The sequence below is a fragment of the Anolis carolinensis genome, unplaced genomic scaffold (genome assembly GCF_035594765.1).
Source record: "Anolis carolinensis isolate JA03-04 unplaced genomic scaffold, rAnoCar3.1.pri scaffold_11, whole genome shotgun sequence".
In the NCBI taxonomy this organism is placed as follows: domain Eukaryota; kingdom Metazoa; phylum Chordata; class Lepidosauria; order Squamata; family Dactyloidae; genus Anolis; species Anolis carolinensis.
Genome location: NW_026943822.1, coordinates 21,795,591 through 21,822,148, shown reverse-complemented (window position 1 = coordinate 21,822,148; position 26,558 = coordinate 21,795,591). Strand labels below are relative to the sequence as shown.

At 37.7% G+C, this 26,558-nt stretch overlaps 2 protein-coding genes across 4 annotated transcripts in view; one reads left to right on the top strand and one right to left on the bottom strand.

Moving 5' to 3' along the window:
* The window catches only part of tmem266 (transmembrane protein 266), a 76,086-nt gene that overhangs the window by 35,771 nt on the left and 13,757 nt on the right, over positions 1-26,558 (bottom strand). Inside the window, 2 exon segments of the mRNA XM_062963011.1 lie at positions 7,705-7,802; positions 18,381-18,584. Coding sequence (XP_062819081.1) covers positions 7,705-7,718 — 14 coding nt within the window. The 5' untranslated portion in view covers positions 7,719-7,802; positions 18,381-18,584.
* Positions 11,753-26,558, top strand: part of nrg4 (neuregulin 4) — an 87,010-nt gene continuing 72,204 nt past the window's right edge. Inside the window, exons 1-2 of one of the 3 annotated variants that reach the window (XM_062963016.1) lie at positions 11,753-11,867; positions 12,111-12,217. The gene's annotated coding sequence lies outside the window, so the exon portion shown is untranslated. Of the gene's footprint in view, positions 11,868-12,028; positions 12,218-26,558 lie in introns of those variants that run through there. The other 2 variants (XM_062963018.1, XM_062963015.1) reach the window with 2 other exon arrangements.

Here is a 26,558-nt window from a genome sequence, read left to right as displayed (position 1 = left end):
TGGGCGGAGCTTAGCCTTCAAACTGGCAGCAATTGGATAAAAGCATTTATTCCTCTCCCTCTAATTAGGACTTTATTTTTCTTTTCTTTTTGTTGTATCAACCTAGAGGCATGGATGAAGGGTTGTGCGGTCAATTTTTGAGGTTGTGGGGTGTTTACTTTTGTTGTTTTGTCCGCTGCCGTGATGCCATCACTCTTTTATATATATAGATATAGATTGACGATTGACAGCATACATCTTTGTGCTTGTGGGCATACGTTGTAGAACGAAACGTGGCAGCCATGAAATGTCCTCTGAATTATGATTATTATGATTATTATTATTATGAATTCATCCCAAAATATATTGGAAATCTATCCTAGGAAGGGGCATTCACTTCCTTAGGGAATCGGCAGCAAAAAGGCCTTTTTGTTGAGTTTTTCCTTTTCTGATCCGGCTGCACCGACTTATCTCTGAAGCAGGTGATCAAAAACCCTCTAATGAATTAAGTGACCTGGATAATCATCTGCATAATATTAATAGCTCAGAGTCAACGGCGAGGCCCCAAATTATGCAAGAACCTCTCTGCCCGGAAAAATAAAATAAAATAAAGAGTTTGGCACGAATGGGAAAAAAAGGGCTTATCAAAAGCAAATGTTCTGCAAACATCCCTGTTATTTCTAGATTATTTCTGGATCCTTCCCTAAGGAGAAGAGGACAAGGCTTGGCTTCGGTGGGGAAAGCGCACGAGAAGGCAATTAATTCATTAACGTGCAAATGAGAAGGTTTGGAAGCCACGGAGCTAATGAGGCTATAATCTGTCTTCTTCCATCCAAAAAATATTTCCCAAAAAGATTTCTATTGTATTCATATATACCGTATATACTCGAGTATAAGATGAGTTTTTCAGTCCATTTTAAAGACTTAAAAATCCCCCTTTGGCTTATACTCAGGTGAGGTATCCTGGTTGGATTATATTCGGGTTGGCTTATACTCAAGTATATATGGTACATTTATTATTTTTCTCTATTATTATTGGCATTATTACATTTATTATTTTACTCCATTAATTATTATTATTACATTTATTATTGTACTCCATTATTATTATTATTACATTTATTATTTTACTCCATTTATTATTATTACATTTATTATTTTACTCCATTATTATTATTATTATTATTATTATTATTATTATTATTATTATTATTATTGTACTCCATTAATTATTATTATTACATTTATTATTTTACTCCATTAATTATTATGATTATTACATTTATTATTATACTCCATTAAATATTATGATTATTACATTTATTATTGTACTCCATTATTATTATTACATTTATTATTTTACTCCATTATTATTATTACATTTATTATTTTTCTCCATTATTATTATTACTATTATTATTATTACATTTATTATTTTACTCCATTAATTATTATGATTATTATATTTATTATTATACTCCATTAATTATTATGATTATTATTACATTTATTATTTTACTCTATTATTGTTACTACTGCATTACATTTATTTTACTCTATTTTTATTATTATTAATACATTTATTTCACTCTGACATTATTACTATTAGTTATTATTTCACTCTTTATTATTACATTTATGATTTTACTCCATTTATTATTATTATTATTATTATTATTATTATTATTATTACATTTATTATTTTACTCCACTTATTATTATTATTATTATTATTACATTTATGATTTTACTCCATTTATTATTATTATTATGACATTTATGATTTTACTCCATTATTATTATTACATTTATGATTGTACTCTATTATTGTTATTATTAATACATTTATTTCACTCTGACAATAATATTATCATAGTTATTATTTCACTATTATTACATTTATGATTTTACTCCATTTATTATTATTATTATTACATTTATGATTTTACTCTATTATTGTTATTATTAATACATTTATTTCACTCTGACAATATTATTATTACATTTATTATTTTACTCCATTTATTATTATTATTACATTTATTATTTTACTCTATTTTTATTATTATTAATATATTTATTTCACTCTGACATTATTACTATTACAGTTATTATTTCACTCTTTATTATTACATGTATTATTACATGTTATTATTACTCCATTTATTATTTTACTCCATTTATTATTATTATTATTATTATTACATTTATTATTTTACTCTATTATTACTGTTACTACTGTATTACATTTATTTCACTCTGTTTTTATTATTATTAATACATTTATTTCACTCTGACATTATTACTATTAGTTATTATTTCACTCTTTATTATTACATGTATTATTTTACTGTATTTGTTATTATTACTCCATTTATTATTTTACTCCATTTATTATTATTATTATTATTACATTTATTATTTTACTCTATTATTACTGTTACTACTGTATTACATTTATTTCACTCTGTTTTTATTATTATTAATACATTTATTTCACTCTGACATTATTACTATTAGTTATTACTTCACTCTTTATTATTACATGTATTATTTTACTGTATTTGTTATTATTACTACATTTATTATTTTACTCTATTATTCTTAAAAGGAGACATAAGCACATTTACATGGAAGAAGATGAGAATAATGATTGAATCAGTGTCGGACAGTCTTATCTTAAATTTGAGCTTGATGTAAATATTCAAAAACATTTAACCTACTGATGCCTCAATTAATGTAATTTTATTGGTATCTGTTTTTATTTCTGAAATTTACCACTCTCGGCTTATACTTGTTTTCCCAGTTTTTTTTGTGGTAAAATTAGGTGCCTTGGCTTTTATTTCGGTCAGATTATACTCAAGTATATACGGTATATAGTCTTCCCTTCTTTTTTTGCCTTCCACTATCCATGGTTGAAAAAATGTGCTATTTTTTCATCCATCCAACAACCTGGGTTGTTTATCTGGATTAGAGAAGGTTAATAAGGAATTAGGGCTCAATCCAATTACTGTTTCCAGATCAAATAGACCCACGGAAAGGACTGAGACTCAACAGGTCTAGCAAAGTCTCGTTTTTTAAATCCACGCTATGCTAGATTTCTATATGCAAAGAGGCATTTGTATTGGGGAGAAGCATTCCACTTTCCATTGGGAGTTTCGAGGGATATCATCCCGAGAAAAGCATCCAAACAGGACTTTTCATGGCTGAATATAAATGGATTTTAAGCAAACCAAGCTGCGTTTAGACAACACGACAAAGCTAAGAGGGGGAAAAAAGCCTATCAGTCTTTTAAACATTTAAATACTTTACCCCTGTCTTCTCGCACTTTGAATCTCTTTATGAGAGAAAAAGCATATAAATAATATAAATAATAACACATAAAATTATTATTATTATTATTTGAAACACAAAAAGATAGGTCCACAACAGACATTATTATTATTATTATTATTATTATTATTATTATTATTATTATTATTATTATTATTATTGGGTTGCTCTGAGTTTTCCGGACATATACTTAATAACACATAACGTTGTTGTTATTATTATTATTATTATTATTGTTGTTGTTATTGTTGGGTTGCTTATTATTATTATTGTTGTTGGGTTGCTCTGAGTTTTCCGGACATATACTTAATAACACATAACGTTGTTGTTATTATTATTATTATTATTATTATTGTTGTTGTTATTGTTGGGTTGCTTATTATTATTATTGTTGTTGGGTTGCTCTGAGTTTTCCAGACATATACTTAATAACACGTAACGTTGTTGTTATTATTATTATTATTATTGTTGTTGTTGTTGTTGGGTTGCTTATTATTATTATTATTATTGGGTTGCTCTGAGTTTTCCGGACATATACTTAATAACACATAACGTTGTTGCTATTATTATTGTTGTTGTTGTTGTTGTTGTTGGGTTGCTTATTATTATTATTGTTGTTGGGTTGCTCTGAGTTTTCCAGACATATACATAATAACACATCATTCCTGCATTGGGGGGGGGGGGGGATCCTTTGTTGGGAGGTGTTAGCTTGCCCTGGTTGCTTCATGCCTGGAATTCCCCTGTGTTCTGAGTGTTGTTCTTCATTTACTGCAAAGCCTTCGACAACACAAAAAGCTACACGTCCGTCCAAGACATGGGCGAAACGTCAGGAGACAATGCTTCTGGAACAAGGCCATACAGCCCGGAAAACTCACAGCAACCCAGTGATTCCAGCCTTAAAAGCCTTTGACAACACATTATTATTATTATTATTATTATTATTATTATTATTGACACAACGACATAGCATGACACAGCAAATTATTATTATTATTATTATTATTATTATTATTATTATTATTATTGACACAAAGACATAGCAGGACACAGCAAATTATTATTATTATTATTATTATTATTATTTTATTATGACACAGCAAACAAGATAGATATGCTGGATTTCGTATCACAAAATCACAAGTCGAACATCATTATTATTATTATTATTATTATTATTTTATTATGACACAACAAACAAGATAGATATGCTGGATTTCGTATCACAAAATCACAAGTCGAACACTTCCCAAGTGTCTAGGACTGTGTGATGTATTTTCGGATGATGCGCGCAGATCCCAGTAGGGTGGCCTTTTGCAGATGGCAGATTGTGATTTTGTCAATGTCTATTGTTTGCAAATGCCGGCTGAGATTTTTTGGCACGGCACCCAGTGTGCCCATCACCACTGGGACCACCTGCACTGGTTTCTGCCAGAGTCTTTGAAGTTCAATCTTGAGGTCCTGATTATTATTATTATTATTAATAATAATAATATTAATATTATTCACAGCCCTGCTGTGTGGGCCTGATATAAACTCGTATTTATCCAGCTAGTATCTGATATGTCAGGCCAACTATCCGATCCCTATCAATGTGATTTGTGCCCTATCTTATATGACTATCCTATCTGCAGAATTTCCACTAAAAATGCTGCCAATCCACAGCAAACAAATCTATTTTCAGCCATACATTTAAAGACGTGGACGTGGCTGCCACGTTTCCGCTCGGCATTCAGTCGGATCCCGACCGCAATGACACTGAGACCTTGTTGGGCTCCCAGTTAATCATGCAGATGAATTAAAAATTAATTCGCTTGTTCCGTGCTTAGAGTAGTAGGACGTGAGGGCAACGGACCTCTTTGAAAGGTTTTCAGAAAGTATATTCGTATCTGATTTGATAATTTTGTCAAATCACACTCCAAAGCTATCTTAAGTCAAATGGCTATCACAACATGTGGATGTGCTTCAACTTCATAGGGAAATTTCAAAGGTTTTGCTTAGGCAAGGCATTCTTTGCCGTTCATCCCTCTGAAATATAGCCAACAGCACTCTCCTTTTAGCGATATCTATATATATAAAAGGGCAATGGAATCACGGCACTGGACAAAACAACTAAACTAAACGCCCCACAACCTTGAAAATTGACAGCACAACCTCTCATCCACGCCTCTACGTTCATACAACAAAAAGAAAAGAAAAATAAAGTCCTAGCCACAGCAACGCGTGGCCGGGCACAGCTAGTCTATATATATAAAAGGGTAATGGAATCACGGCACCGGACAAAACAACTAAACTGAACGCCCCACAACCTTGAAAATTGACAGCACAACCTCTCATCCACGCCTCTACGTTCATACAACAAAAAGAAAAGAAAAATAAAGTCCTAGCCACAGCAACGCGTGGCCGGGCACAGCTAGTCTATATATATAAAAGGGTAATGGAATCACGGCACCGGACAAAAAAACTAAACTAAACGCCCCACAACCTTGAAAATTGACAGCACAACCTCTCATCCACGCCTCTACGTTCATACAACAAAAAGAAAAGAAAAATTAAGTCCTAGCCACAGCAACACGTGGCCGAGCACAGCTAGTACCATATATACTCGAATATAAGCTGACCCAAATATAAGTCGAGGCACCTCATTTTACCACAGAAAAACTGGGAAAACTTATTGGCTCGAGTATAAGTCGAGGGCAGGAAATGCAACAGCTCCCGGTCAATTTCAGAAATAAAAAACAAACAGATAATTACATTTATTATTTTCGTGTATTTATCATCCAATTTATTATTATTGGATGGATACGTAATCACATTTACATTGAGGAAGTTTAAAATAATATTTAATCAGAATTGGACAGTCCTATCTTAAATTACAGTTTTATGTCAATATTCAAAAACATTGAACCTAGTGACGCCTCAATTAGTTTTATTTTATTGTTAATTGTTTAGGTTCAATGTTTTTGAATATTGACTACATGAAACTGTAATTTAAGATAGGACTGTCCAATTCTGATTAAATATTATTTTAACCTTCTTCAATGTAAATGTGATTACGTATCCATCCAATAATAATATATACACTAAAATAGTAAATGGCATAATAATAATAATAATAATAATAATAATAATAATAATAATAATAGTAATAGAATAAAATAATAAATGTAATAATAAAGATAATAATAAAGAAAAAATAATAAATGTAATAGTAACAATAATAATAGAGTAAAATAATAATAAAATAATAATAATAATAATAATCTCAGCCGGCGTTTGGAAACAATAGACATTGACAAAATCACGATCTGCCAACTGCAAAAGGCCACCCTGCTGGGATCTGCACGCATCATCCGAAAATACATCACAGAGTCCTAGACACTTGGGAAGTGTTCGACTTGTGATTTTGTGATACGAAATCCAGCATATCTATCTTGTTTGCTGTGTCATACAATACAATAATAATAATAATAATAATAATAATAATAATAATAATACATCACACAGTCCTAGACACTTGGGAAGTGTCCGACTTGTGATTTTGTGATATGAAATCCAGCATGTCTATCTTGTTTGCTGTGTCATACAATACAATAATAATAATAATAATAATAATAATAATAATAATAATAATAATAATACATCACACAGCCCTAGACACTTGGGAAGTGTCCGACTTGTGATTTTGTGATATGAAATCCAGCATGTCTATCTTGTTTGCTGTGTCATACAATACAATAATAATAATAATAATAATAATAATAATAATAATAATAATAATAATACATCACACAGCCCTAGACACTTGGGAAGTGTCCGACTTGTGATTTTGTGATACGAAATCCAGCGTGTCTATCTTGTTTGCTGTGTCATACAATAATAATAATAATAATAATAATAATAATAATAATACATCACACAGTCCTAGACACTTGGGAAGTGTTCGACTTGTGATTTTGTGATACGAAATCCAGCATGACTATCTTGTTTGCTGTGTCATACAACAACAACAACAATTATTATTATTATTATTATTATTATTATTATTATTATTATTATTATAAAAGGTAAAGGTTTCCCCTGACATTAAGTCCAGTCATGTCTGACTCTGGGGGTTGGTGCTCATCTCCATTTCTAAGCCGAAGAGCTGGCGTTGTCCATAGACACCTCCAAGGTCATGTGGCCACTGGCATGACTGCATGGAGCGCCGTTACCTTCCCGCCGGAGCAGTACCTATTGCTCTACTCGCATTGGCATGTTTTCGAACTGCTAGGGTGGCAGGAGCTGGGGCTAACAGCGGGTGCTCACCCCGTTCCCCGTAACAATGTGGAGAGACTCTAATTTCCCGTGCGGTTGTAAATAAGTAGAGCTTTTCTCGCATTGGTTCATACTTACTGGGGACTGGTCATGTTGGAAGAAGCCACCAAGGTAGCACCTGTCTAGCTAGATCCAGCTCCTCAGCCGTGAATGGCTAGCATTACAAAGGCAGTTTTCTTTAAAAAGAAGAAGAAAACATAAAAAAGGACACAGAACTCAGCAGCAAAAAGAACAAACCCAGAAACAATGATAATGGACGCAATGATAATAAAGGCCATCCCAATTGCCACGTTTGTCGTCTTTTCCCCCCCTTCACATATGTATCCGTTCTCCCTTTGTGGATGTTTATCTATCTAGGAAACTGCCCTGATATATAAATAAGGTTTGTAGATACCGTATATACTCGAGTATAAGCCGACCCGAATATAAGCTGAGGGACCTAATTTTACCACCAAAAAACCTGGGGAAATATTGACTCCGGTACAAGCCAAGATACGAATAAAATTACCGTATATACTCAAGTATAAGCCGACCCGAATATAAGCCGAGCCACCTAATTTTGACACAAAAAAACTGGGAAAGTATTGACTCCAGGATAAGCCGAGATACCAATAAAATTACCGTATATACTCGAGTATAAGCAGAGGCACCTAATTTTTGCCACAAAAAAACTGGGAAAACACTGACTCCAGTATAAGTCGATACCAATACAATTACCGTATATACTCAAGTATAAGCAGAGGCACCTAATTTTTGCCACAAAAAAACTGGGAAAACGTTGACTTCAGGATAAGCCGAGATACCAATACAATTACCGTATATACTCGAGTATAAGCAGAGGCACCTAATTTTTGCCACAAAAAAACTGGGAAAACGTTGACTGCAGGATAAGCCGAGATACCAATACAATTACCGTATATACTCGAGTATAAGCAGAGATACCAATACAATTACCGTATATACTCGAGTATAAGCAGAGGCACCTAATTTTGCCACAAAAAAAACTGGGAAAACGTTGACTCCAGGATAAGCAGAGATACCAATAAAATTACCGTATATACTCGAGTATAAGCCGAGATACCAATACAATTACCGTATATACTCGAGTATAAGCAGAGGCACCTAATTTTGCCACAAAAAAACTGGGAAAACGTTGACTGCAGGATAAGCCGAGATACCAATACAATTACCGTATATACTCGAGTATAAGCAGTGGCACCTAATTTTTGCCACAAAAAAACTGGGAAAACGTTGACTCCAGGATAAGCCGAGATACCAATAAAATTACCGTATATACTCGAGTATAAGCAGAGGCACCTAATTTTGCCACAAAAAAACTGGGAAAACACTGACTCCAGTATAAGTCGATACCAATAAAATTACCGTATATACTTGAGAATAAGCTGACCCGAATATAAGCCGAGGCACCCAATTTTGCCACAAAAAAACTGGGAAAACACTGACTCCAGTATAAGCCAAGATACTAATACAATTACCGTATATACTCAAGTATAAGCAGAGGCACCTAATTTTGCCACAAAAAAACTGGGAAAACGCTGACTCCAGTATAAGCCGAGATACTAATACAATTACCATATATACTCGAGTATAAGTCAACCTGAGTATAAGCCCACCTGGACCCTCACCCAAGTATAAGCCGAGGAGGGTTTTTTTCAATCCGAAAAAAGGGCTGAAAAACTAGGCTTATACTCGAGTATATACAGTATTTTTTTCTCGACCGCTTTGCAAACCACAAGACACCTGCAGTAGCTATCAATCCTGAACAATCACAAAAAGATGCACCACATATGGACAACCCAAAAGAACAAAAGTGAAGAGAAAGGAAAACAAACGTTTTGTGGCTATTTCAGCAAAGATTTCTATATTCTACTAGCTGTGCCCAGCCATGCGTTGCTTTATTTTTCTTTTCTTTTTGTTGTATGAATGTAGAGGCATGGATGAGAGGCTGTGCTGTTAATTTTCAACGTTGTGGGGCATTTAGTTTAGTTGTTTTGTCCGGTGCCGTGATTCCATGACCCTTTTATATATATAGATATCCCCATTTCGTCATGTTGAGATTGCGAGATTCGGGCGTCACAGCCTATGAAAGCTCCCAATTCCTGCTCCCACTGGTTCTATTTGTTGGGACGACAAAGCAAATAGTGTCCGGAGTCCAAGCAACACACACGGCTTTGGTCTCCTGGGTGTCCTTGGCCACAGATCTCCAGACCTATGGACTGGACCCACTTTGAACTACTCGTGGGTGAACTCAGCCGGGTTGGCGGGAAGAAATCAATAGGGATCAAAGGCAGCGGGGAAAGACTTGGAGAGAAATCATTTCCAGGGGAGGATGGGATTAGCCGTGTAAACCCGTTGCAGAGCGACTCACAACACCTTCAAGACCGGCAATTCTCGTGCCAAAGGAAACTTGTTCGCCTTTCGTGGGACAGTTGAATACAAAGACATTTCACGTCACACCACTGTGGTTTTCTTCTCACTTTCTAACACTGCGAAGCAGCATTTGGAACACAAATGCCTATCCTCCCTGTCAAGAGGCTCAAACTCTGCTCTTCTGGGATCTGTAGTGTTGTGAACCCTTTTGCGGATAGCGAATCTGAATCCACTTATTCATCCTAACGCAAGTCAGATTCGCTTATCCAAGCTTCTGCTAGCCTTTTTAGCTTGGATAAGTAAGACTCTACTGTAAATAATAATAATAATAATAATAATAATAATAATAATAATAATAATAATAATTATTATTATTATAATTAATAATAATAATTAATAATAATAAAGCTGATAAGGAGAAGACCTGGTTATGGCTCACGAATGGGACCCTGAAGAAGGAGACAGAAGGCCTGATCCTTGCAGCCCAGGAGCAAGACATCAGGACAAAGGCAATTCAGGCCAAGATCGAAAAATCAGCTGTTGATCCAAAATGCAGACTGTGCAAGGAAACCGACGAAACCATGGATCATATCCTTAGCTGCTGTAAGAAAATCACACAGACAGACTACAAACAGAGGCCCAACTGTGTGGCCCAAATGATTAACTGGAACTTATGCCTCAAGTACCACCTCCCAGCAGCAAAGAACTGGTGGGATCACAAACCTGCAAAAGTGGGATCACAAACCTGCAAAATCACGATCTGCCAGCTGCAAAAGGCCACCCTACTGGGATCTGCACGCATCATCCGAAAATACATCACACAGTCCTAGACACTTGGGAAGTGTTCGACTTGTGATTTTGTGATACGAAATCCAGCATGTCTATCTTGTTTGCTGTGTCTTTATAATAATAATAATAATAATAATAATAATAATAATAATAATACATATGAAATGAAATAATAATAATATGAAATCCAGCATATCTATCTTGTTTGCTGTGTCATAATAAAATAATAATAATAATAATAATAATAATAATAATAATAATAATTTATTTGTTTGACCAGTCATATGACCATTTCAAAGTGCAACGTAAATAAAAACAAGGCAAAGAGGATGGGAGGACAGGCAGCTGACCATCTGTTTGCTGACAAAATCTTATTTTCCTGATTCTTCTTTCTACTGTATATATAAATCCCACGTGCCTAGTTTCCAACAGATCTCACAAACCTATGAGGATGCCTGCCATAGAGGTGGGCGAAACGTCAGGAGAGAATGCCACTGGAAGATGGCCGTACAGCCCAAAAGACTCACAGCAACCCAGAGAGTTGGAACAAACCTACAAAGACTCCTCGTGACACCGACGTCCCGCTCTGACAGCGCTAACTACACAAAGATTACAAAGAGATCCTAAACCGGGGATACGCTTAGCCAAATAAATGCGTCTAGACGGAGACAACAGGTGCTTTGAGTCCAGAGAAGTGATGCCAGATTTATTCTCATGCGCTGCAGCTGCTTCCCCGTGTAACGTGAGAGCATTGTCATTCCCAGGGTGCAAAACCTTTTTGGACAAGCGACACCAAGCTCTCCAAAGTCTGCAAAGGGACAGAGTCCAATCGCTCTTAGGTGAAAGGACAAAACGGAGAGAGCGACAAAAAGGACAAAACGGAGAGAGTGACAAAAAGGACAAAACGGAGAGAGCGACAAAAAGGACAAAACGGAGAGAGTGACAAAAAGGACAAAACGGAGAGAGCGACAAAAAGGACAAAACGGAGAGAGTGACAAAACAAGTGTGGAAAAGGTGAAGAAGAGATCCCCAGTATTCTTTGGACAGGCAACATAGTCCAAGTAAGTTATTTACACGTTTAACAGATGATGTGTATTGAAATACAGTGACCGCAACGGAAGGGAAGCTGACAGAAGCCCGGAAGCCGGATTCTCCGATGTAGGTTTTATTTGGCTGGCCTTATCTTTTGTTTGCACTCCGGAGGAGGCGTGTGTGTTTCGGGGGCAAGGGAGGGACCCGGCACAGACGCCGCGGCCGGGATGGGCCTGGGTGGGAGCCTAAGCAGAGCCCGTTTTCTCCCATAGAGTCCCAGCATCATGGGCCACCTTGTACCGGAAAGGATGGTTTGAACTCACAAACACTCCGCCGGGATTCGCTCCAAAGGACACACAAGCAGGCATCGGAAACTTGCGTGAGTACAAATATTTGGCGTATTATACGAGCAACAGTGTGCCGATTGCTGTCAATGTGGTGTCAGTGTGTCCAGGTTGAGAATACAAGCTTTGCAGATGTTTCCAGGTTGGGAATATGAGTTTTGCAGATCCTTTTTCCTTAGAGCAGGCATGGGCAAACTTTGGCCCTCGGGTGTTTTGGACTAACAGCCTCAGACTTGTGATTTTGTGATATGAAATCCAGCATATCTATCTTGTTTGCTATGTCATAAAATAATAATAATAATAATAATAATAATAATAATAATAATAATAATAATAATAATACATCACACAGTCCTAGACACTTGGGAAGTGTTCGACTTGTGATTTTGTGATACGAAATCCAGCATATCTATCTTGTTTGCTGTGTCATATAAATACTAATACTAATAATAATAATAATAATAATAATACATCACACAGTCCTAGACACTTGGGAAGTGTTCGACTTGTGATTTTGTGATACGAAATCCAGCATATCTATCTTGTTTGCTGTGTCATATAAATACTAATACTAATAATAATAATAATAATAATAATACATCACACAGTCCTAGACACTTGGGAAGTGTTCGACTTGTGATTTTGCGATGTGAAATCCAGCATGTCTATCTTGTTTGCTATATCATAACAAAATAATAATAATAATAAAAATAATAATAATAATAATAATACATCACACAGTCCTAGACACTTGGGAAGTGTTCGACTTGTGATTTTGCGATGTGAAATCCAGCATAGCTATCTTGTTTGCTATATCATAACAAAATAATAATAATAATAATAATAATAAAAATAATAATAATAATAATAATACATCACACAGTCCTAGACACTTGGGAAGTGTTCGACTTGTGATTTTGTGAAACGAAATCCAGCATAGCTATCTTGTTTGCTGTGTCATACAATATAATAATAATAATAATAATAATAATAATAATAATAATAATAATAATAATAATATTAAGCCAGGTGCCAAAGGGATGACCTCATGGGTTCTTGGTAGGGCCTTAGCTTAAATTAATATAATTAAAAGAAGGGGCCTGAGGCTGTTAGGAATTGGAGTCCAAAACACTTGGAGGGCCGAAGTTTGCCCATGCCTGCCATAGAGAGTTCTCATTTGCAGGATCAATTATAACAATTCACTGGAGAGTATTGCACTGTGTGATGCAACCTGTTGCCGCGCCGTGGGGCCGAAATGCAAACATTACCTACTTTATTTTGGAAGGAACTTTGGAACGCCCGAATCGTGCCAATGGGCTAGCCCCGCGCATAGGAAAGGCTCCGGCATGCTCCTCAGGGACATAGTCTCATTCCATCTCCATGCATCAAAGGGGGGAAGATAATAATAATAATAATAATAATAATAATAATAATAATAATAATAATAATACATCACACAGTCCTAGACACTTGGGAAGTGTTCGACTTGTGATTTTGTGATACGAAATCCAGCACATCTATCTTGTTTGCTGTGTCATAATAAAATAATAATAATAATAATAATAATAATAATAATAATAATAATAATAATAATAATACTTTTATTTTTCTATCCCACCACCATCTCCCCGAAGGGACTCGGGGCGGCTAGCATGGGGCCAAGCCCAAAACCGAAACAAAATATGACAGGTTGAAAACAATATCAGTAACTAGGAACAGTGTCAATACAACAATCGGACAAAATAAACAAATTAAAAACACAGAATACAATAGGACACCATAACGAACATATAAAAATGAGGTAATAAAACAAACAGGGATAACAGTGAACCTTATTGAAATTATGGATCTCCAGACCCAGAATATCATGCTTTCCAGACCCAGAATGTCACGGGTTTTATGAATTAGTCTCCTGTTTTAAATTGTATGCTTCATGCCGATTTTATCGATTGTTTTACTGATAATTGAGGTTTTATTGGTATAATTGTTTTATTGTTGTATCATTGATATTTGATTGTTTTCTCGGGCAAGGCCCCATGTAAGCCGCCCCGAGTCCCTTCGGGGAGATGGGGCGGGGTATAAAAATAAAGTTGTTATTATTATTATTATTATTATTATTATTATTATTATTATTATTATTATTATTATTATTACTTTCCATTGGAGAGCCTAGAAAATGCCTAGAAAGGATATATTTTGTTCGATGTGGATACTATGGAGCACAGTCTCAGCAATACAGGGGTTGTATTCAAACTTCTTGTTCTTGTTCGAACTTCTTGTTTGAACTCAGCTTTCTGTATGTCAAGATACAGGATTCATATTCCTTTGCAATATCTCCATCTAAGCCCTTCTGCCATTTATTTATATTCCCTTGCGATATCCTCCCTCTAAGCCCTTGTGCCGGCTGAACTGCTGGCCTGAAGGTTGGGTTGCTGACCTGAAAGTTGCCAGTTCGAATCTGCGAGACAGGGGTGAGCTTCTGTATGTCAGCTCTAGCTTGCGGGGACATGAGAGAAGCATCACAGATAACACATCCGGGCAATGTCCCTTGGGCAATGCCAATATTGTGCTAATATGGTAGAGCTGAGCAGTTGGGTTGTTGACCTGAAGGTTGCTGGTTGGAATCTGCGAGACAGGGGTGAGCTTCTGTATGTCAGCTCTAGCTTGCGGGGAGATGAGAGAAGCATCGCAGATAACACATCCGGGCAATGTCCCTTGGGCAATGCCAATATTGTGCTAATATGGTAGAGCTGAGCAGTTGGGTTGCTGACCTGAAGGTTGCCGGTTCGAATCTGTGAGACAGGGGTGAGCTTCTGTATGTCAGCTCTAGCTTGCGGGGACAGGAGAGAAGCCTCCCAGCTAATACATCCGGGCAATGTCCCCTGGGCAATGCTAATATTGTGCTAATATGGTAGAGCTGAGCAGTTGGGTTGTTGACCTGAAGGTTGCTGGTTGGAATCTGCGAGACAGGGGTGAGCTTCTGTATGTCAGCTCTAGCTTGCGGGGAGATGAGAGAAGCATCGCAGATAACACATCCGGGCAATGTCCCTTGGGCAATGCCAATATTGTGCTAATATGGTAGAGCTGAGCAGTTGGGTTGCTGACCTGAAGGTTGCCGGTTCGAATCTGTGAGACAGGGGTGAGCTTCTGTATGTCAGCTCTAGCTTGCGGGGACAGGAGAGAAGCCTCCCAGCTAATACATCCGGGCAATGTCCCTTGGGCAATGCCAATATTGTGCTAATATGGTAGAGCTGAGCAGTTGGGTTGTTGACCTGAAGGTTGCTGGTTGGAATCTGCGAGACAGGGGTGAGCTTCTGTATGTCAGCTCTAGCTTGCGGGGAGATGAGAGAAGCATCGCAGATAACACATCCGGGCAATGTCCCTTGGGCAATGCCAATATTGTGCTAATATGGTAGAGCTGAGCAGTTGGGTTGCTGACCTGAAGGTTGCCGGTTCGAATCTGTGAGACAGGGGTGAGCTTCTGTATGTCAGCTCTAGCTTGCGGGGACAGGAGAGAAGCCTCCCAGCTAATACATCCGGGCAATGTCCCCTGGGCAATGCTAATATTGTGCTAATATGGTAGAGCTGAGCAGTTGGGTTGTTGACCTGAAGGTTGCTGGTTGGAATCTGCGAGACAGGGGTGAGCTTCTGTATGTCAGCTCTAGCTTGCGGGGAGATGAGAGAAGCATCGCAGATAACACATCCGGGCAATGTCCCTTGGGCAATGCCAATATTGTGCTAATATGGTAGAGCTGAGCAGTTGGGTTGCTGACCTGAAGGTTGCCGGTTCGAATCTGTGAGACAGGGGTGAGCTTCTGTATGTCAGCTCTAGCTTGCGGGGACAGGAGAGAAGCCTCCCAGCTAATACATCCGGGCAATGTCCCTTGGGCAATGCCAATATTGTGCTAATATGGTAGAGCTGAGCAGTTGGGTTGTTGACCTGAAGGTTGCTGGTTGGAATCTGCGAGACAGGGGTGAGCTTCTGTATGTCAGCTCTAGCTTGCGGGGACATGAGAGAAGCATCACAGCTAATACATCCGGGCAATGTCCCTTGGGCAATGCCAATATTTTGCTAATATGGTAGAGCTGAGCAGTTGGGTTGTTGACCTGAAGGTTGCTGGTTGGAATCTGCGAGACAGGGGTGAGCTTCTGTATGTCAGCTCTAGCTTGCGGGGACATGAGAGAAGCATCACAGCTAATACATCCGGGCAATGTCCCCATGGCAATGCCAATATTGTGCTAATATGGTAGAGCTGAGCAGTTGGGTTGCTGACCTGAAGGTTGCCGGTTCGAATCTGCGAGACAGGGGTGAGCTCCCATCTGTCAGCTCTAGCTTGCGGGGACATGAGAGAAGCCTCCCAGCTAATACATCCAGGCATACCCTGGGCAATTCCAATATCCTGCTAATATGGTAGAACTGAGCACCAATCTAATAAAAACGTGTTATTAAAATGTTTAGGGCTCTTTGCAGCTAATTGCCAAAGCGTAATATCACTCCTCATTATAATCATTTATTTTTATATATAGCATCATCGCCATAGATGTGGTTCAACATGTAAAATACCCCCCCGCAAAACAGCTAACTTTTTATTTTCGTGTCAGGAGCGACTTGAGAAACTGCAAGTCGCTTCCGGTGTGAGAGAATTGGCTGCCTGGAAGGATGCTGCCCGGATGTTTTGATGTTTTTACCATCCTCATTATAATTCTATTCTGAATTTTATTAGGTCCCTCTTATTTGGGTATTTTAATCTGTTGATGCTATCTCTATATTGCTGCTGCAGTTCCCCCACCTATGAAGTTGATTGAATTGTATTGGTGGTTGTTATCCATGTTTTTATTAGTTCTTGTTTTTTATTGGCTAATGTTTTATTTTATTTATTTATTTTTTTTTAATTGTGCAAGTTGTTGTCTATTGCTGTGTTTTACACTGCTACTGTTTTTATTCGGGCTTGGCCCCATGTAAGCCGCCCTGAGTTCCCTCCGGGGAGATAGAGGCGGGGTATAAAAATAAAGTTATTATTATTATCAACACAACGACGTTGTATGGCACAGCAAACAAGATAGATATGCTGGATTTCGTTTCGCAAAACCACAAGTCGAACACTTCCCAAGTGTCTAGGACTGTGTGATGTATTTTCGGATGATGCGTGCAGATCCCAGTAGGGTGGCCTTTTGCAGCTGGCAGATCGTGATTTTGTCAATGTCTATTGTTTCCAAATGCCGGCTGAGATCTTTTGGCACGGCACCCAATGTGCCCATCACCACCGGGACCACCTGCACTGGTTTCTGCCAAAGTCTTTGACGTTCAATCTTGAGGTCCTGAGAGCGGCTGAGTTTTTCCTGTTGTTTTTCGTCAATGCGACTGTCACCTGGGATGGCAACATCAATGATCCAAACCTTGTTCTTTTCCACAACTGTGATGTCTGGTGTGTTGTGTTCCAGAACTTTGTCAGTCTGGATTCGGAAGTCCCACAGTATCTTTGCATGTTCATTTTCCAAGACTTTTGCAGGTTTGTGATCCCACCAGTTCTTTGCTGCTGGGAGGTGGTACTTGAGGCATAAGTTCCAATGAATCATTTGGGCCACAGAGTTGTGCCTCTGTTTGCAGTCTGTCTGTGCGATTTTCTTACAGCAGCTGAGGATATGATCCATGGTTTCGTCGGTTTCCTTGCACAGTCTGCATTTTGGGTCATCAGCTGATTTTTCAATCTTGGCCTTAATTGCATTTGTTCTGATGGCTTGCTTCTGGGCTGCAAGGATCAGGCCTTCTGTCTCCTTCTTCAGGGTCCCATTCGTTTTATTATTATTATTATTATTATTATTATTATTGGTGGTTGTTATTGTTAGTATTGGTGGACAATTATTATTGTCGTATTAACTCTTGTGTTATTGCCTTATTGTGTTTTCACTTGTGTATATTGTGCAAATGTATTTATGTCGTTACTTCTGTGAACTATGCCCCATGTGAGCCGCCTCATGTGAGCCGCCCCGAGTCCCCGTGGGGAGATGGTGGCAGGGTATAAATAAAGTTATTATTATTATTATTATCATCATCATCATCATCCTTGTGGGAGGCTTCTCTCATGGGACGCTGGAGCTGACAGAGGGAGCTCAGGAATAAGCTGGGCCTCTAGGAAATGCCCAAGAGAACTCTTAAAAAGCAATAAAAAACAACTCCGGATGCATCAAGGCACATACCTTTGCACCATAGTGGGAACTTTGGCTTCGGGCATCTCACCCAACGCGGCGGAAAGATCCCATTAGTCACAGGAGGCATCTGCCATCGATCTTCTATAGCGGGACCTTCATAAAGTCCGTGGTGTCTTTGCAAAGCTCCATGATGGTTTTTGGATGTCTTAAGAGCCGTTGCTTTTCCAGGGAGAGACAAAGCTTCCTTCACACCTGGAAGCAGGAGAGAAAAACGCCATTAGAATAATTTACTTCCAGACTTAGTAGCAACAATAATAGAGAAAAATAATACATGTAATAATAACAATAATAATAGAGAAAAATAATACATGTAATAATAACAATAATAATAGAGAAAAATAATAAATGTAATAATAACAATAATGATAGAGAAAAATAATACATGTAATAATAACAATAATGATAGAGAAAAATAATACATGTAATAATAACAATATTAATAGAGAAAAATAATACATGTAATAATAACAATAATAATAGAGAAAAATAATACATGTAATAATAACAATAATAATAGAGAAAAATAATACATGTAATAATAACAATAATAATAGAGAAAAATAATACATGTAATAATAACAATAATAATAGAGAAAAATAATAAATGTACCATATATTTTCGAGTATAAGGTAAAGGTAAAAGTTTCCCCTGATGTTAAGTCCAGTTGTGACTGACTCATTGAGTTGGTGCTCATCTCCATTTCTAAGCCGAAGAGCCGGCGTTATCCATAGACACCTCCAAAGTCATGTGGCTATTGGCATGGCTGCATGGAGCGCCGTTACCTTCCCACCGGAGCAGTACCTATTGCTCTACTCACACTCTGGGGGTTGGTGCTCATCTCCATTTCTAAGCCAAAGAGCCGGCGTTGTCCGTAGACACCTCCAAGGTCATGTGGCCACTGGCATGACTGCATGGAGCGCCGTTACCTTCCTGCCGGAGCGGTACCTATTGATCTACTCACATTTGCATGTTTTCGAACCGCTAGGTTGGCAGGAGAGTATAATGAGAGTATATTCTTGAGTATAAGCTGACCCATACAGTAGAGTCTCACTTATCCAACATATAAATGGGCCGGCAGAATGTTGGATAAGTAAATATATTGGACCTGGCTCTTTACTAGAGCTTTTAATCTATGTTAATTTTATTAATATTTTTAGGTATGTATTTTTATCCTTTACAATTTTATCTTGTAAATCGCCTAGAGCATCGTGGATGGAGGGCCATTAATAAGTAATTAAGTGATGATGATGATGATAATAAGGAGAGATTAAGAAGAAGCTTATTAAACATCAAATTAGGTTATGATTTTACAAATTAAGCACCAAAACATCATGTTAGACAACAAATTTGGCAGAAAAAGTAGTTCAATACGCAGTAATGCTACGTAGTAATTACTGTATTTACGAATTTCGTACCAAAATATCATGATATATTGAAAACATTGACTACAAAAATGCGTTGGATAATCCAGAACGTTGGATAAGTGAGACTCTACTGTATATTGAAAACATTGACTACAAAAATGCGTGGGATAATCCAGAACGTTGGATAAGTGAGACTCTACTGTATATTGAAAACATTGACTGCAAAAATGCGTGGGATAATCCAGAACGTTGGATAAGTGAGACTCTACTGTATATTGAAAACATTGACTACAAAAATGCGTTGGATAATCCAGAACGTTGGATAAGTGAGACTCTACTGTATATTGAAAACATTGACTACAAAAATGCGTTGAATAATCCAGAACGTTGGATAAGTGAGACTCTACTGTATATTGAAAACATTGACTACAAAAATGCGTTGGATAATCCAGAACGTTGGATAAGTGAGACTCTACTGTATATTGAAAACATTGACTACAAAAATGCATTGGATAATCCAGAACGTTGGATAAGTGAGACTCTACTGTATATTGAAAACATTGACTACAAAAATGCATTGGATAATCCAGAACGTTGGATAAGCGAGACTCTACTGTATATTGAAAACATTGACTACAAAAATGCGTTGGATAATCCAGAACGTTGGATAAGTGAATGTTAGATAAGTGAGACTCTACTGTATAAGCCAACTAGGACCCTCACCCGAGTATAAGCCGAGGGGGGCTTTTTCAGTCTTAAAAAAAAGGACTGAAAAACTAGGTTTATACTCGAGTATATACAGTAAATTCCAATATTTTATTGTGTGACTTGATGCCTCTGATTTACGGACTAGATCAAAATAGCCTTCCTTTTCCCACCCACCGCAACAGAAAAGTCCAATCCAATAATATAAAGTGATGGCTTTGTATTAAAAGCCACTCCGCCGAAAATGAAATGTGCCGGAACCAAGAAAGTGCCGAGCTTCCATCAGCTGTCGTGAGCCTTGTGGGCAGCCGTCCAGAAAGGATGCGTTTAATTTGCACCAATGTGTCGCTCCGGATGCATAGTATCTCAGAGGCCCACGGCGCGAGAGCGCAAGGTCAGGCTATTAATACGAAGCGCCGCGAACCCCGCTCTCGCGCGCAACTCCCTCCGCAGCTTCGCTCCTTGATGACAAATACTCTCCATGTTTCGGGAGGCGCGTTTGCAAACAGCCGCATTCTGGTCTCCCATATGGCACCGGATCTGCCAGGCGAAAGCAAAGAATCCAGCAAAGACGTGGCATTCTGTGGAGCGTCTCGCGATTCGGGAGATCGATCGCTCTGTCCCGATTTAAGGCTCGGCTTGAACCCCGAAACTCAAAATCACAACCGAGGCGGATAAGGTGACTTGGCAACATGGCACTAGCAATATAATAACAACCAACTATATATATAAACTAGCTGTGCCCGGCCACGCGTTGCTGTGGCAAAGTGGTGGTGGTGTTGGTTAAAAATTGTTGTGTAATTTTTATTTGACGTTATTTGTATTTTTTAATTAATTTTATTGTAAGTTATCTTTTATTTATTACATTTTATTATTTTCTTGTATTATTTTTAGTTATTTTCTGTTATAGTATTTTATTGTATTAATTTTTAGTGTTTTTAATTATTTTTAGTGTTTTTTAATTATTTTTTATTGGGTTGCTAGGAGACCAAGTTGGAGGAGCTTAGCCTTCTAACTGGCAGCAATTGGATAAAAACTATTATTCCTCTCCCTGTAATTAGGACTTTATTTTTCTTTTCTTTTTGTTGTATCAACCTAGAGCCGTGAATGATGGGTTGTGTTGTCAAATTTCGAGGTTGGGGGGCCTGTAGTTTTGTTGTTCTGTCCGCTGCCCTGATGCCATCACTCTTTTATATATATAAAAGGGTAATGAAATTTCGGCCTAGGACAAAACAACAAAACTACACATCCCAGAAACACTAAACTTGGCAGCGCAACCCTTCATCCATGCCTCTACGTTCATACAACAAAAAGAAAAGAAAAATGAAGTCCTAATTAGAGGGAGAGGAATAATTGTTTTTATCCAATTGCTGCCAGTTAGAGGACTAATCTCTGCCCACTTGGTCTCCTAGCAACCCACTCAGTCCAGGGGACAGGCAGAGTTAGATCTCACTTAGGCCTATAAAATACAGATTATCAGATTTGAACTGGATTATATGGCAGTGTAGAATCAAGGCCCTTCCACACCGCTATATAACCCATTTATAATCTTATATTATCAGTTTTGAACTGGATTATCTTGACTCCACGTTGCCATATAATCCACTTCAGTGTGCAGTCGGACACAACTGGACTTAATGTCAAGAGAAACCCTTGACCTTAACTACCACCAATTCAATACTTTATTTCCCAGACCACCAGACTTCAGCACAGCAACGCGTGGCCGGGCACAGCTAGTCTATATATATAAAAGGGTGATGAAATTTCGGCCTAGGACAAAACAACAAAACTACACATCCCAGAAACACCAAACTTGGCAGCACAACCCCTCATCCATGCCTCTACGTTCATACAACAATCAGCTCCAGCTATTCCAGAAAACGGCCAGGCTTTGAGACTGCAAGGCTATTCGCTGCTATTCCACCTGGTCAACAAAGGATTCCCATAAGCCACAGCAACGCGTGGCCGGGCAAAGCTAGTAATAATAATAATACAGTAGAGTCTCACTTATCGAACATAAACGGGCCGGCAGAATGTTGAATAAGTAAATAAATAATAAATAAATAATAATAAGTAATAAATAAAACTTTATTTATACCCCGCCACCATCTCCCCGCGGCTTACATGGGGCAGAAGCCCAAACAACATAGGACAAAATATAGGCAACATAATACAAATCACACTATCTATATAATATATAAAAGGATAAAGTTGTTTGCACAGTGACTATAACAACAAAACTAAACGTCCCAGAAATACGAAACTTGGCAACACAATGTCAATGTTTTCCCAGTTTTCGTTTGTGGTGCCTCGGCTTATATTCGGGTCGGTATGTGTGTGTGTGTGTGTGTGTGTGTGTGTGTATATATATATATATATATATATACACACACTAGCTGTGCCTGGCCACGCGTTGCTGTGGCGAAGTCTGGTGGTATGGGAAATAAACTATTGAGAAATTGGTGGTAGTTAAGGTAAAGGGTAAACGTTTTCCCCTGATATTAAGTCCATTATAAATGGGTTATATAGCTGTGTGGAAGGGTCTTGAGTCTACACTGCCATATAATCCAGTTAAAATCTGATAAGCCTAAGTGAGGCCTAAGTCTGCCTGTCCCCTGGGCTGAGTTGGTTGCTAGGAGACCAAGTGGGCAGAGATTAGTCCTCTAACTGGCAGCAATTGGATAAAAACAATTATTCCTTTCCCTCTAATTAGGTCTTTATTTTTCTTTTCTTTTTGTTGTATCAACCTAGAGGCATGGATGATGGATTGTGTTGTCAAATTTCGAGGTTGGGGGCCTGTAGTTTTGTTGTTTTGTTGGTTGCCGTGATGCCATTACTCATTTATATATATAGATAGATAGATGTGTGTGTGTGTGTGTGTGTGTGTGTGTATATATACAGTAGAGTCTCACTTATCCAACACTCGATTATCCAACGTTCTGGATTATCCAACGCATTTTTGTAGTCAATGTTTTCAATACATCGTGATATTTTGGTGCTAAATTCGTAAATACAGTAATTATTACATAGCATTACTGTGTAATGAACTACTTTTTCTGCCAAATTTGTTGTATAACATGATGTTTTGGTGCTTAATTTGTAAAATCATAACCTAATTTGATGTTTAATAGGCTTTTCCTTAATCCCTCCTTATTATCCAACATATTTGCTTATCCAACGTTCTGCTGGCCCGTTTATGTTGGATAAGTGAGACTCTACTGTATATATATGTGTATGTGTATATATATATATATATATATATATATATATATATATATATGGTAGTGTTCTTGCGGAGAGCAACCTTAGAATTACCACTTGACCCTTTCAAATGCTCGCTGAAAGGGAAATAATCCCTTCCTTGGCTGACAATGTTTCCCTGCCGCTTGGAAGGCTTTTTCCTCTCATTTGTGTTCAACGCATTACTATTTCGGTCTCGCTGTCTACAAGTCGAGGGGAGGAGACGTTGCCCCTTGGACTAAAACAATTTAATTTGCCGCAAATCCGGGGCAACACAAACAGAGACGTTCCTCCACGAATCTCCTGTACGCCTAAACCATCAAACCTATACCTATATGTCTATGCACATAATAAAAGCGAAATATTAATGTATCCTCCAAAATTGTCACACCTCAGGTTAGCTTCACCTTGTTGTATACACCAAACTGAACAGGTTGAAGTCTTTTTAGTTTATTATAAAATTGAAGATAAAAAGTTCTTTGAAAACAAAAGTTCCAAAAGATGGTTACAAAATAAAGCCTTAGACCAAACTAAGGCCCGGGGGCCGGATGCGGCCCTCCGAGGTCATTTACCTGGCCCCCACCTTCAGTTTTATAATATAATATATTGTATATACATATAATGTTGATAATAATATTATAATGTAATACAATATAACACTAATAATAATGCCATATAATAATATCAATTATATATTCTATATTACATATAATATTACTAATAATATTACAGTATAGTGGTATAGTTCAATATAGTAATATATAATGCTAATATTGTGCTATGCTAATAATATAATATATTGTATGTACATATAATTTGTAAGCCACTCTGAGTCCCCTTTGGGGTGAGAAGGCTGTGATACAAATGTAGTAAATAAATGCAGTAAATAAATAAGAAACAAATTTTAGACTTCGGCTCACCCAAAGTCTGAAATGACTTGAAGGCACACAACAACAACAACAACAACAACAACAACAACAACCCTAATTAACTTGACTATCTCACTGGCCAGAAGCAGGACCACACTTCCCATTGAAATCCTGATAAATGTATGTTGGTTAAAATTGTTTTTATTTTTAAATATTGTATTGTTCTTTCATTGTTCTTGTTCTTGTTGTCGTTGTTGTTTTTGCACTACAAATATGCAGTGTGCATCAGAATTTGTTTGTACTTTTTTTCAAATGTTAATCCGGCCCCTCAACAGTCTGAAGGATTGTGGACCGGCCCTCGGCTTAAAAAGTTTGAGGACCCCTGCTTTAGAGCATACTTCAAGAAATCGCCAGGAATAAACGAAGTCCCATTCGAGCAAGACAAAGTCCCAAGAACATGAACACAAGAGCTCCAAGATCATCCAGGAAAACGAGAGGTTGCTTCTTGGTTGAACGAAAAGTTGCTTTGACAAAGGTTTGTCTCCAAACACATTGCTTTAATACCCTTTGCAAAGCATGAAAGCATTTCTCTGGCCTCTGACCTCCCTCTTGTTTGCAATTCTCACACTCCTCCGAACCCGGAATTCCAAACGGTCAGCTCGATCTAGGGAGCCCGTTTCATCAAGGTCAGCCTGCTCATTAGTTTGCTGAGCCTCATTATCAGGCTGAGAACTGTCCTCCTTTTCCAAGTCCATTTGCACCTGGCTAGTTTCAGTATCAACAACATCATTCCTTGCTGTGGGAAAATGAACTTGCACTCTTTGTTCCTCATCTTCCACAACAGGGACATTTCGAACCTGATTTTGAACCTGAATCCCATCATCCTCATCAGAGTCAATCTGAGGTTCCAGCTGAGTCACAACAAGAATGGACATCCCAGGGTTTCCTAAACTGCCTCTCCCTTAACCCTTTCCTATTTTACTATATTTCTACCCCGCTCTTCTCACCCTGAAGCAGACTTTCCTAAGACACATAATTCACAGAGGAATTGATCAGCAACTGGACAAGAGTTTTGGGGAGAATTCACACCACGACTTACAAGAGTTGTACTTGACCTACATCCAGAGAGCACTGTGAACCCAACCAACAATGGATCTGGACCAAACTTGCCACGGATAATGGGACTTGCAGTACCATCACTGATACTGTGAACCCCACCAACAATGGACTGGGACCAAACTTGGCACAGAGAAGCCCTATGACCAAGTGAACATACTGCAGGGGTTGGTGAGAATGGACTTTGATTTTGGGAGTTGTAGTTCGCCCTCATCCAGAGAGCACTGAACCTAGGCAACGTCAGATCTGGACCAAACTTGGTACACAAATCCAACATGGCCAGCTGTGCATACAGGCCCGGTTTGGGGAGGATTGACTCACGATTCTGGGAATTGTAGTTCACCCACATCGTTATGTAATTTCTAATGGGAGCATTCATAACAAACGAAATCCAAGACTGACTTTTTTCTAATAAATACTTCAACAAATTCACTTAATGAATTATTACCTAACAACCCAACACAACCAATGCCTTCTTCAATAATAATAATAATCTATATATATAAAAGAGTGATGGCATCACGGCGACCCACAAAACAAAACTACAGGCCTCCCAACCTCAAAATTTGACGACACAACCCATCATCCACGGCTCTAGGTTGATACAACAAAAAGAAAAGAAAAATAAAGTCCTAATTAGAGAGAGAGGAATAATTGCTTTTATCCAGTTGCTGCCAGTTAGAAGGCTAAGCTCCTCCAACTTGGTCTCCTAGCAACCCAATAAAAAATAATAAAAAACACTAAAAATAATTAAAAACACTAAAAAAATTAATACAATAAAATACTATAATAGCAGAAAATAACTAAAAATAATACAAGAAAATAATAAAATATAATAAATAAAAAGATAACTTACAATAAAATTAATTAA